General features: G+C 41.0%; 1 protein-coding gene across 2 annotated transcripts in view; it reads left to right on the top strand.

Annotated features, from left to right (window-relative positions):
- The window catches only part of ADAMTS9 (ADAM metallopeptidase with thrombospondin type 1 motif 9), a 256,847-nt gene extending 247,112 nt beyond the window's left edge, over positions 1 to 9,735 (top strand). For both annotated transcript variants that reach the window (XM_060239461.1, XM_060239460.1), the window contains exons 38-40: positions 1,741 to 1,845; positions 3,537 to 3,631; positions 7,944 to 9,735. In XM_060239461.1, the coding sequence (XP_060095444.1) occupies positions 1,741 to 1,845; positions 3,537 to 3,626 (195 nt within the window). In that variant the 3' untranslated portion in view covers positions 3,627 to 3,631; positions 7,944 to 9,735. The remainder of the gene's footprint in view (positions 1 to 1,740; positions 1,846 to 3,536; positions 3,632 to 7,943) is intronic.
- The last annotated feature ends 2,359 nt before the right edge of the window (positions 9,736 to 12,094 follow it).

The following is a 12,094-nucleotide window of genomic DNA, read 5'->3' as shown; positions in this document are numbered from 1 at the left end:
TCTAGACCATAGTTTTCATGAAGAAAGTGGATACTTTGGAGGGTGGACTTTGTGGCATTGTTCTCCACTGAGGCCCCTGTCCTCCCCAGACTTCATCCCCAAATTCCCAGAAGTTTCCCAACCTGTATCTGGTAACCCCACCCGCCCATCCATTCCAGTGGCCAGGAAGAACCTGGTAACCCTAGTCCATAATGATATGGGCACTTTAATAGTCTGTCATTATGCCTCTTCCCCAATTAATTCCTCTGCATGCATGGATCTTCAGTGTCAATGGATTTGCTAGTGTACAGATTGTTACAGTTTAACCTACATAGGTTGTGACACAGTAATGGGACCACCATGTGCCCTTTTTTGTATTCACATACTTAGTACTCTGTACTATACATGATGGTTTGATTGAGGTGGGATGAATGATGATCTTCATCAGGGATTATTTTGTAGCAAGAACTCCTTTGCATATTGGGCCACACACCCCTGATGTAGCCAATCCTCCAAGAGCTTACAGGACTCTTAGTACAGGGCCTACTGTAAGCTCTAGAAGGATTGGCTAGCTCAGGGGTGTGTGGCCTAATATGCAAAAGAACTCCTGCTACAAAAAACCAACCCTGATCATCATAATTCTAGCCTTCTCGAGGTTTTTGTATGCCTTTGCTATGTAATATAAAGAATGCCTTTGCTATGTAACAGCCATTTTAAGTCTTTAAACTGAGAAGCAAAGAGAGAAGGAAAAGGCTGTTCTTTTTCACACTAGAGATATTTGCATAAATAAACGTCTCTTAATACACTACTGAGAATTAACAATGTTCACCTCTACATTGGGTAAATTTAAAGAGGAATTAAGGCTATTAAAAATGAATCTGAACAACAAAAATGTTTAGGGTTCTTTTTTTAGCAGGCAAGAGTAAGGCCAAGATAAAGGTCACAAAAACTGTACTTCGATTATTGTGATTGTCTGAATGTTGTTATTTGGGGCATATCAAATCCGGATATGAAACCATAGTTTGAAGTTGGTTAATTAACCACAGTTGGTCTTAATGGTGGTTTTGTGCGACGAACGGCACCCTTGCATGCTTCCAAGCTACAGAGTTGCCTGGCTGGACTAAAGAAAACTAAACCAACATGTATGAAGGCAATCAGGATTTGAATCATTGTCTGTGAATCAAATCCTGATTTCACTAATGAACCACAGTGGGAATAACTTGTGGTTTTGCATTACATCTGAACTGAATGTTTGTAGCATATTTTAAAATAAAAGAAATAGATATGCCCTCTCCAGGTTAAGAAGGGGAGAAAAAAAGGCAGCTATTTCTTCAGTGATTCCAATATGGATATCAGCTATGTTTGACTTTCTTCGGCACCAGCAGAACATTAAAAAGAAATGGAAACTTAACTTGACAAAGGGCAAGAATGCCCTCTGTTGGCTATGTACAGCAAAGCAGACTTTTGCCAGAAAGCGCCAAATGAGAAAGGGGGGAAAAGAAGCTTAATCTCGCTCCTGCTGTGATTTGTACAGTATGTGCTAATCGCTATGAGGGCTTGGAACAATTGAAAACATTGCCGGGGAGATCTTGTTAGAATAATGACACCATTCTTGTTGGTACATGGGGGAGGTGGGTGTAGCAATAACACCACTCAGAATTAGATTTACTCTTTTGTAGCAAGAGTGCAGTTTGTTAGTTAGCAAGTCGTTTCAGGAGACATTCGTGATCTAATTTGTGTCCTTTTCATTTCTTTATTTAGGGCCACTTCAGCATCAGCCTTTCTGGAACTGGCCTCTCTGTAACGCAAACTGCAAGATGGCTTTCCCAAGGGAATTATGCCATTTCAGAAATTACAAAATCACCAGTAAGGGAAAGCTATTATGTTTAATCCAAATATGACATTTATACCTTCTAACTTGCCGCTCCTAATTTCAATATACCTCCTTGCAATCTTATAAACAGTATTCTAAGAATGGGGAAAGGCGGAGTCAGAACAACCTCTTGAAGCTTGATGTAAGGCATCAGATCTGTGAAGCATGGTCTGTAATTGGTGGATTTGGAGCTGTGGATTGGAGTAAATTCAACTTGATCTGTATTATTGCAATTAATTAGTGGGTCTGCTTAACCGTGAAGCTAAAAACACTGAGCACAGTGGTGCAGACACTTCTTTAATTAGTTGTCTGAGTCCTCAGGAAATATGCAGTAGGGAGTCTGCTCTAGTAGTGCTATTGAGCATAATAAAGTAGTGAAGAGATTACCTTTTCCAGTGCCTTCTTATGCTTAAAAGTCTGACTTCCCACCATCCCTACCAATCCTCCGTTAATCCGGTTGCAATGTGTACTGGAAGCCTTTATTTAACATGCATTAATTATATAATGCCCATTTTTCTGTAGTACTTTTTCATTGTGCAGAAAGCTTTATAATCCTTGCTCCAGTGGGCAAGAATCCACCACTGGAGTCAGCTAGGCTGAAGGGCAGTCACCTGGCCAAGGCTATTTAGTGAATTTCACTAATAAGCAGGAAGTTGGGTCAGCTGGTCTACAAAGAGCTTCTTGTCTGACTGGGGATGCACTGCTTCACACTGAACCAGGTTCTTGTAGCCATTCAAAGCAAGTCAAAGATGAATGTGAGAACTGGGCCTAATGATGTCAGAAATCCAACTTCTGGACTCCAAACAGAATTCCAAGCATACACAGCAGAAGAAAATTAATAGTCCAGGATTGTGTGTGTGCTTTCTTAGCCATGTACAGTTGAGCCAGAGTACAGTGGCTGTGCTAGAACTGCTCTTGGATGATCTCAGCAGTTAAAAGTGAAACAGAGAAGCCAGGGCAAATGGGAAAAGTGTGTGTGTGTGTTAGGCTTATCAAAGAAGGGGCAGTGCAGAAGGGAAGTTCCTCCAGCAAATCTGAAGTAGCTGAGAGCAGCGCTCAGCACAAAGACTACGAAAGTCCCTCCTGACCAAATTAAACAAAAGCAAAGAAGCAATCGATGTAGGACACCTGTTTTATGTAGATCCCCTTTGAAGCAGAGCTCTTGAAGTTTAGAGAGCTAAGATGTTCGTAAGAGATGGTCTGGGCATCACAGATCAATAGTATCAAGCTCAGAAGGTTCATACACCACAACTTGACAACACCAAATTGTATAGTCTTGCATTCCACTTGGTCCAGCTTTGATATATTTTCTTCCTTTCAAGCAATATCAGAATATAAAAAAAAACACTAAGTCAGCATAGCGGTGAGACCCACGGGACATACAAATGACTTTTGCTATGATTCCAACATAATTAATATTGTTAATAATCTAAAGTTTTATATCAGTTGAAATCTAGGAGAAATATTCAGAATGTTTATTTGTGTTCATTATTTTAAAATGTTTTGGGGACGATTTATGGGAAATGGCAAAAAAAAAATAAAACACCAGAAAGCTGTCTTTTTTTTGTTCCAAAAATATGTTAGAACCACATATTTCTTCTGTTGTTATCCCATAAGTCCTTGGTTCAAGACATTTTGGGGGCTGTAGCTGCTTTCTGAGATACTCTTTATATTTTATCCTTAGGATGGTACCAAAGTGATAGGGAAATGTGGTGGTTACTGTGGAAAATGTACTCCATCATCTGGAACTGGCCTCGATGTCCAAGTGTTGTAGCAATGGTAAGTTCTCCCTTGTACAAATTTGTACAAATTACATAAATTTGTATGTCAAAGATGAATGTGAGAACTGGGCCTAATGATGTCAGAAATCCAACTTCTGGGCTCCAAACAGAATTCCAAGCATACACAGCAGAAGAAAATTAATAGTGAAAGCACTGAATTTAAAAATGAAAGCACTGAATTTAAAAATCAGTAGTAAAAATCTGATAATGTGTTCACTTGGAGTGGTGTTGTTTACCTCCATGAAACTTTATTCCAGGAAAGATGGAGTGTGAACTGGCAGAGACTGACCAAGAGAGAGATCTTGGGGTTGTGGTAGATAACTCACTGAAAATGTCAAGACAGTGTGCGTTTGCAATAAAAAAGGCCAACGCCATGCTGGGAATTATTAGGAAGGGAATTGAAAACAAATCAGCCAGTATCATAATGCCCCTGTATAAATCGATGGTGCGGTCTCATTTGGAGTACTGTGTGCAGTTCTGGTCGCCGCACCTCAAAAAGGATATTATAGCATTGGAGAAAGTCCAGAGAAGGGCAACTAAAATGATTAAAGGGCTGGAACACTTTCGCTATGAAGAAAGGTTGAAACGCTTGGGACTCTTTAGCTTGGAGAAACGTCGACTGCGGGGTGACATGATAGAGGTTTACAAGATAATGCATGGGATGGAAAAAGTAGAGAAAGAAGTACTTTTCTCCCTTTCTCACAATACAGGAACTCGTGGGCATTCGATGAAATTGCTGAGCAGACAGGTTAAAACGGATAAAAGGAAGTACTTCTTCACCCAAAGGGTGATTAACATGTGGAATTCACTGCCACAGGAGGTGGTGGCGGCCACAAGTATAGCCACCTTCAAGAGGGGTTTAGATAAAAATATGGAGCACAGGTCCATCAGTGGCTATTAGCCACAATGTGTGTGTATATATAAAATTTTTTGCCACTGTGTGACGCAGAGTGTTGGACTGGATGGGCTGTTGGCCTGATCCAACATGGCTTCTCTTATGTTCTTATGTACGGGTTTGCATTCAAAAGTAGGAACATGCATTCTATATAACTAATCAAAAATGAACTTTAAGATATTGTTAATTAAATTATTATAATTTATCTGAATTTTAAAAATTAAAAACAGTCTTTGTGATATTCGGTTTGTTTGGGTTCCTGCCACCACTTGAGGTCTCTGTTCCTGCATGCCAGTTACCTTGGCAAATATATAGCATGGTAATTAATATGGTCAAGTGCTAGATGTAGGGGTTCATCAAATAAACTGATTTATTGAGATTTAAATAACAGAAGTTTCAAGTGAAGAAAAATAATAAATGCAATCCTGACTATGATAACCTTTCTATTTCTGTTAAATTTGAATCCAACTTATACACTTGGCTTGGGTGCTCTGATAACCTTTTCAATGCTTTACTTTCTTCACAGCATGTTTCCTCAATCTTCTCTTCAATTCTCTCTATACCCAACTGCCTTTCGAATGTTAAAATGTCCCTCAATCAAGGCAGAACGTCCCAGCCTAACTGGTAACAGGCAAGCCAAGCATTGACTAATCATCTTTCAGTTCCAATCTCCTTCTAAACATACTCTCCAAGTAACTTTTTTTCCCTATCCCTTTCCTGTTCCTTGTTTAACTGAAGTCCCTGTTTTGTCCCAGTCTCAAATGGTGGTTAATATTTCCTTATTCTAGCATCTGTTCACAGACCAGGGATGAAAAAGGGAGGCAGGAACCTTTCCTTGGTCTCTTTCAGAGCCTGCTAGGGCTGGATTACTGTTGCCACTGTTGCTTCCAGGCCAGATTGAGACTGGGGACAATCGTTTTCTCCCTCCAACCCCTTTTACTGTGCTGCCCAAGAATGATTATGGGGCTGAAACTTGTTGTAGGGCTGGTTCTGTTAGCTAGACCTGGCAGGGGGGTGATGGTGGGCTAGGAAACACACCTGCTTCCAACAGTGCCATAAAACTTTTCTGAAGCATGCAAGATTCCATGCCTCAATGTACCCTAGGAAATGTAGTCCTTGGGTGCCTGTCATAATATCTCAGAAAATCACCTTATCCTGTACTGCCTTCCTGCCAGTGCGTTACAATTAGGGTTGCAGGTTACAACTAGGGATGTATATTAACATTTGATTATTTTCACTTGCTTTAAAAAAAAAAAACCTGTACTTTTTTCTGTCATTTTCATTATTACTGTCTTCGTTTGCTCATTACTGATTTCTCCTTCCACTCCCACCCCACTTTGTGTGCAGGCCAGGCTGTGCATTGTGCTGGTGACTGAGCTCCTGTGGCTGGGTTGAAGGCTCTAATCCAGTGACAGTAACTGCCTCTGAGCTCAGCACTGCCTGCTGTGCTCAGAAGAAAGTTGGTGCAACCCACTTGTCATATACTGCATTCTTGGTCTAGGTTTAAACATCAATCCTTTGCTGTTTTTTTCCAGTGCAGTTACATCACTGATTTCTGGCCCATGCATTAGTTCTGGCCTGCATGCAACTGGATGGAGATAGCCAAGTGCAAATCAGAAGATGCATGATGAGATTCCCAGTACAATGGGAAAGCAAACAAATTCATGGAAATAGCTGCCATCCCCTTTGCACAACTTTATTTCATATTGTTGCAGCATTATCAGCAGATAGAATCTGAGGGCAGTCACCTGAACATCATTAGCAGAACTTGGTCTTCATGACATAATTGTTCCAATGGGGACCAAATGCCTGAGCAAACTCTGTAAAGTAACTAGAGAGGGGAGGGGACAGCTGTCCATTCCTCTGTATGTGGGTTTCCAGTGCAAGAATGGGCTTTTTATTTTTAGCAATGATTTTTTTGTACAGAGGAATGCACATTGACAACAGAACATCCATGTGGCAGTTTTCCCCTTGACCCTCTGTGGTCATCATCACCAGAGGGCTATTTCAGGCTTTTTAAAAAAAATAAATAAATGGTGGTTGACATAGTTCTATAGCATTGTAACTGTCTACCAAGTCCTCTAAAATCCCATTTTCTTTTAAAAACAATTAAGCAAGTCTGATTTAATTGTGGAGGCATAAAGGGAAAAGTTTATCTCCACAATAGGCTTCCCAATCCCCAGGTCCCAATGGGGGATCCCCTGGTTTTACAGGCTTCCTCCTGCCCCCAGCCAGCGGGGGAAAGCCCCGCCCCCACAGTCACCATGTACCTCTAGAGCTCCAAAAGGTTTAGAAAGCTGCAAACAAGACCATTTTTAAAATGTGTGCCTTTAAAGTTGAGCAGGAATCAGGAAGTGCTTCATGGGGAAGGGTCAGCAGCAGTTTCATCAGAGCACAGACCCTCCGTTTGTTTTGCTTTTGTTTTCAGAGCAAGAAAAGTTGTGGAGGGACCAAACCCAATAAGTGTATGTCTGTGTGTGAGAGAGAAGGAGAGAGAGGGAGGGGGCAGGGGATTCCCCAGTTTGGAGGGGCCCCCCCTGCTTTAGAAAGCAGGGGGTGGGAAATGTCTACTGGGCACTCTATTATTCCCTAGGGAGAACGATTCTCATAGGGAATAATAGGGAATTGATCCGCGGGTATCTGGGGCTCTGGGGGGGATGGTCTTCAAGGTAGAGGCACCAAATTTACAGCATAGCATCCGATACCATTCCTCAAACACCCGCCAAGTTTCAAAAGGATTGGACCAGGGAGGCCAATTCTGTGAGCCCTCCAAAAAGTGCCCCTATCCTTTATTATTTCTAATGGAGGGAAGGCATTGAAAAGGTGTGCAGTCCCTTTCACTGTGATGGCCAGAACTCCCTTTGGAGTTCAATTGTACTTGCGCCAACCTTGCTCATGCCCCAGTGTCTCCTGGCCCCACCCCCAAAGTCTCCTGGCTCCACCCCCAAAGTCCCCAGATATTTCTTGAATTGGACTTAGCAACCCTACCCCACAATAACAAGGCTCTGCTTTATTAAAAAAGCCGGGAATTTGGAGGATAAATTGTTATGTATCAATTGCCAGTGTTTTAAAATCTCCCCAAAATATTCTAGTGATAGGAGAAAATGGAGAATGGGGGGGGGATGGACTGAGCAAGGAAAACATTGCCAATATGAGCAGGGCCTGCAAAATGCTCACTGTCTGGTCCACATGACATACAACCACTAAAGTTTCCAAAAGTTCATGCCAGACCAGGTTTGGAAAAAACTGCTGCAAAATGGGAAAACACAAAAAGAGGACAAATTAGGAGCTGATTTTTCAATATACCAAATTTCTCTGGTTCAGATGCCATCCTAGAACAAAATATCCATGTGGGAACAATATTAATGACATGGAAAACCAGAAACAAGAGCTATACATTTTCTTTTATTCCCAGGGCCTCGGAATGCCAGGAGCTGAAGCAAGATGGATGAAGGATAATTAAGCAATACCTCTGCCTTCCACTTTTGTACTTCTTTCACTTTGTGTATGTCTGAATGTGTGTGTGCATATGTGTGTGGGTGGGTGTATATATATTGTATATTCTTAATGTGTTAAAGTATAATATTTATGTCTCGAATTATTTATTTTTGATTTAATATTTTTGTACGTAAAATGTTTATATTAAGGCTGCTTATCCTGTTTTTTAATTTTTTTAAAAAAAAGTTTTAACATTGCAGTCAAACCACTGCATTTTACGTACTCTACATTATATGTAGCATTATGACAAAAGTGATACTTTTATTGTCACTGTACCCAATTGTTTACTTTCATTCAGTAATTTCTCTTCCGGTTAACAGCTGCACTGATCATTACAAGGTGCTAAATGGTTTTCCATTGGGGTATTTTTGGCATTTTGAGGCTAATTTCTTATGAAGAAAATAATGTGATTATTACTTCTTTTTTTAACAACAAGAAAGCAACAAAAGGCAATCTGTGCTACACAAGGACTCAGTGACATTATGACATGGCTTTATCGATAGTTATGACTTAGTTGTTTTGTAATATCATGTGACCTCTTTTGGCCAGTGTGAACAGCCACTGGTTTGGTGCTAACATGATGTATTTATTATTATCATATAGGCTTGAAAAGCCAAATCCTTTGCCATGTACTATGTGACAATCAGGTGTGAACAAGTTGGTTTGGTAAACTGAAGGCAAATTCCAACATTCTGTTTAAGCTAGGTGTTTTTAAAACTGTGCTTTCCCAAGAAACCAGGGTTTCCTCAGAAGAAATGAGTACAAAGCCTGGCATGCGCAACCACAGGGGTGTTCTCAGTCATATTTCTTCTCCTGCCATGTGCAGCTTCAGAGGTGTTCTAGGATATACTCTTGCACCATATGTAGCAACAGCAGGGCCCGTGGCTCAGCACTGTATGAGAGCAAGAATATGCCCCAGAATCCTCTGCAAATGTACAGAGAGGCTTCTGAAGCACAGATAAACTTAATAAGGATTCCCTAAAGTAAGTAAGAAAGCTTTTCATGCAATTATTATATGACAGGTTGTCATCATACTATGTTAGACTTATCCATTAACCCTAAGGTTAAACATACATTATATCTAACAATGAAATCTGTCATTTAAAAAATGTTTCTGTTAGCAAGGCCTTCAGCTCTGTTTCCCTCATTCCATTCATAAGAGCAGCTGCTCAGTTCAGGATTGAATCACAAAATCACATATGGGGAACTAGAACTGCAACAAAGTTTGACAAAAATACAAGCATTGTTTTAAAAACTAATGTCTAAAGCTGATATTTATGTTCTGTGTGAATTTTCAGCTCAGGCTTTTGCTTGAATTGCAGCTGGTGTGGGTGTATGCAATCAAGATCAAGAACTAAAAGGATTTATTATTTTTGAGGGGGGAAATTAATTGCTTTTAAAAATGCTGGTCCTAATGCAGTTCTGATCACATTTAGTACATTCCATACAACTACTACTGGCTCCAATTAGAATGCACCTCCACAGCCATATAAAAAAGAGCATTCAACCAGTTTAGTGGGACAGAGATTAATAGTGTGGATGCAGATGTATTACCAGATGTGCATTGTTTGTATGCACAGATATATGCGCCCATGCCTTAGATCTCCCAGCTGGATAATCACATGTAAAAAGCACATTGGGATTGTCATTTAGAGATTACTTAGATGCAGGGTGGAAAAATCATCACCTATTTCTCAAAACTTGGATTTACAGGTAGATGTACAGAACTTGACTTGCAAGTTAAACAATGCAAAATTACATTTTAGCTCTAGACCCAAAAGATCAGATTTGTAGGGTAAGGGTACATGTAAAGATGGACCAAATTTCTCACTCCAGAAATAATTAAGTAGAGAAAGAATGGTGTCATCTTGAATCGGTGAGAGTTTGGAAGCATATTGGGGCTCACTTCTGTTATGAAATGAGCACCAAACTTTGTCTATATCACAACACACACCACACATGTTCAGATGACTTCTATTCAGATTTGATTGGCACTAAATCTGATCACTCACTACAGAGAGTCATGATAACAAAATTTAGATCATTCAGCAAAATCGGCATAAGATGGTCATCTTGATTATTTGCTACTGGCTTTCTAGGATAAGTTTAGTCATCTGTTCACCATCCAAGTGACATGTTGCTGTATTGTCACCAGTTTTGCATTTTTCTTAGCTCTATGATGAACTTCATAAACATCAGGGAAATGAAAAGGGAAGGGGAAGTGGCAACAAAGCTATTCATTGCTCTACAGTCAACCTTCAGCTTGCTTTCCTGACTGAAAGGGGAGGGTCCACTGAGATCCATCTAGAAAAAGGAATTTGATTGGGGATTTCCTTGTAGTTTGGAGATGGAATGTTATGGGAATTGACAGAAATCTGTAGTTCATCTTTGTGGCTTCCATGTGGGCAAACATGGATCTGTACGTGGGCAGGCCTGCTGTGGAGATAACTCTGCAAGCTCAGATCTTTGGAGAATGCTCCCCCTGCCTCACAGAGCTGGCCCTTCCAGCCCAAACCAGCCACATGACTAGGGAGGGGGAGCCATCTTCCCTCTGTCTTTTCTTTGCCGCCATGAGGAGAGGATCTGTGGTACTGACTACTGAGCTCAGCGCAGTGAGTGCTGTCACAGTGAGTTCTGCAGCCCATTTGCCTTTGATTCAAAAAATGCACAGACTGCAACACACAGGTGGCCCATTCTGACAATCACAACTTCTGCTTGTTGTGTCTAGGGAAGTCACACAATACAGTGACTTGGAATTTTTGCCTGTAATTCACCTCCAAAGCCAGACAGGAGAGGGCTCAAAGATTAAAAGCCATTCTGTAGGAGAAGGCTTTAAAAGCATAATCTCCCCCAGCTGAAATGCCACCCTTTTCCAGAGAAAACAGCCTAAGCATCTTCTGCCACCACATCTTCACTGACCTCGACTTCATTGGATCCAACGGCCACTTTGATGTCTATGTCATCCTTGGTAGAGTGACTTCAGAGCCACAGGCTAAAAAGAGGATGAAGTCTATGTTGGTCTTCAACTCTGTCTCTTCAAGGCTTCCCTCTGAAGTGACACAATTCAAAAGTTCCAGTGGAGCCCTTTTCAAGACCCATGGCACCTTCACCCTCAATTCAGGCTGGTTGCTCTCCTCTGTCATCAGATGACAAAGTATTAGAGGTACAAGTCAAGACTCCAGAACTGACTACATGTAAGACCCCTCCAAGCCTCCCTCTTTCTCCCTCCCCCGCCCCAGCGCCAAGGATACAGAGCATCACTGCCCCAGACAAAGAGTTCTATAAATACACTGTGGCTAATAACTACCTAAGTGTTACCCTCCAGAAAGCATGCAGGTTCTCATGCATCACCACAGGATAAAGAAGGCTGTAAATTGGATGCACTAGGGAGAAAAATCCATGCATCGAGAGGGTCCCCAGCTTTTTGGCAGTGATGGGGAGATGTCAGATGCTCCTGTGGAAGGTTTTGGCAGAATGCAGTCAAGATGGCTTTTCCAGATATTTCCTCATAAAAAGGAGGGGGCTGTACCCCATCCTGGATCTGAAGACCTTAAATAAGGTTCTAACCGTGGCAAAATTCTAGATGCTGTCCCTACGGGAATGTTAAGTTAAATACAGTGTCAGCAAAACTACCATCCTGAAAGTTTCCAAGCCCAACAATCATTTCCATGAAGAAATCTCTGTAGAAGTGAAGTTGAATATTTGAAGACTTGCTGTTTCATTTTGAAATTGATGCCTCTATTCGCTATTACGTGAATAAAGTACTAGGCTCTTTATAAAAAGAGCTACACCACAAAATGATTGTCAGGCTTGGACTCTTTTCTCCACATTTGTCTACATTGGAGGAGTCTGCTAGGGGTGATTCTGAGTCAAACTATTTTCTTTAGGGACTCTTCATCCTGTTCAGGATAGTTGTTTTGCTGACATTGCTGCTGCTGGTGGATTTGGACTTTACCTGTTAAACTACCTACTTGTATTTAACATATGTGATAGTAGAATTCTGGTATAATTTTTATACCTCATTCCCCACTGCTGTGCAACCCACTCTTAAATGGAGCCTTTCATTAG

The sequence above is a fragment of the Heteronotia binoei genome, chromosome 5 (assembly GCF_032191835.1).
Source record: "Heteronotia binoei isolate CCM8104 ecotype False Entrance Well chromosome 5, APGP_CSIRO_Hbin_v1, whole genome shotgun sequence".
NCBI lineage: Eukaryota > Metazoa > Chordata > Lepidosauria > Squamata > Gekkonidae > Heteronotia > Heteronotia binoei.
The sequence above is the reverse complement of the archived record's forward strand: the minus strand, read 5'-3'. Positions and strand labels throughout refer to the sequence as shown.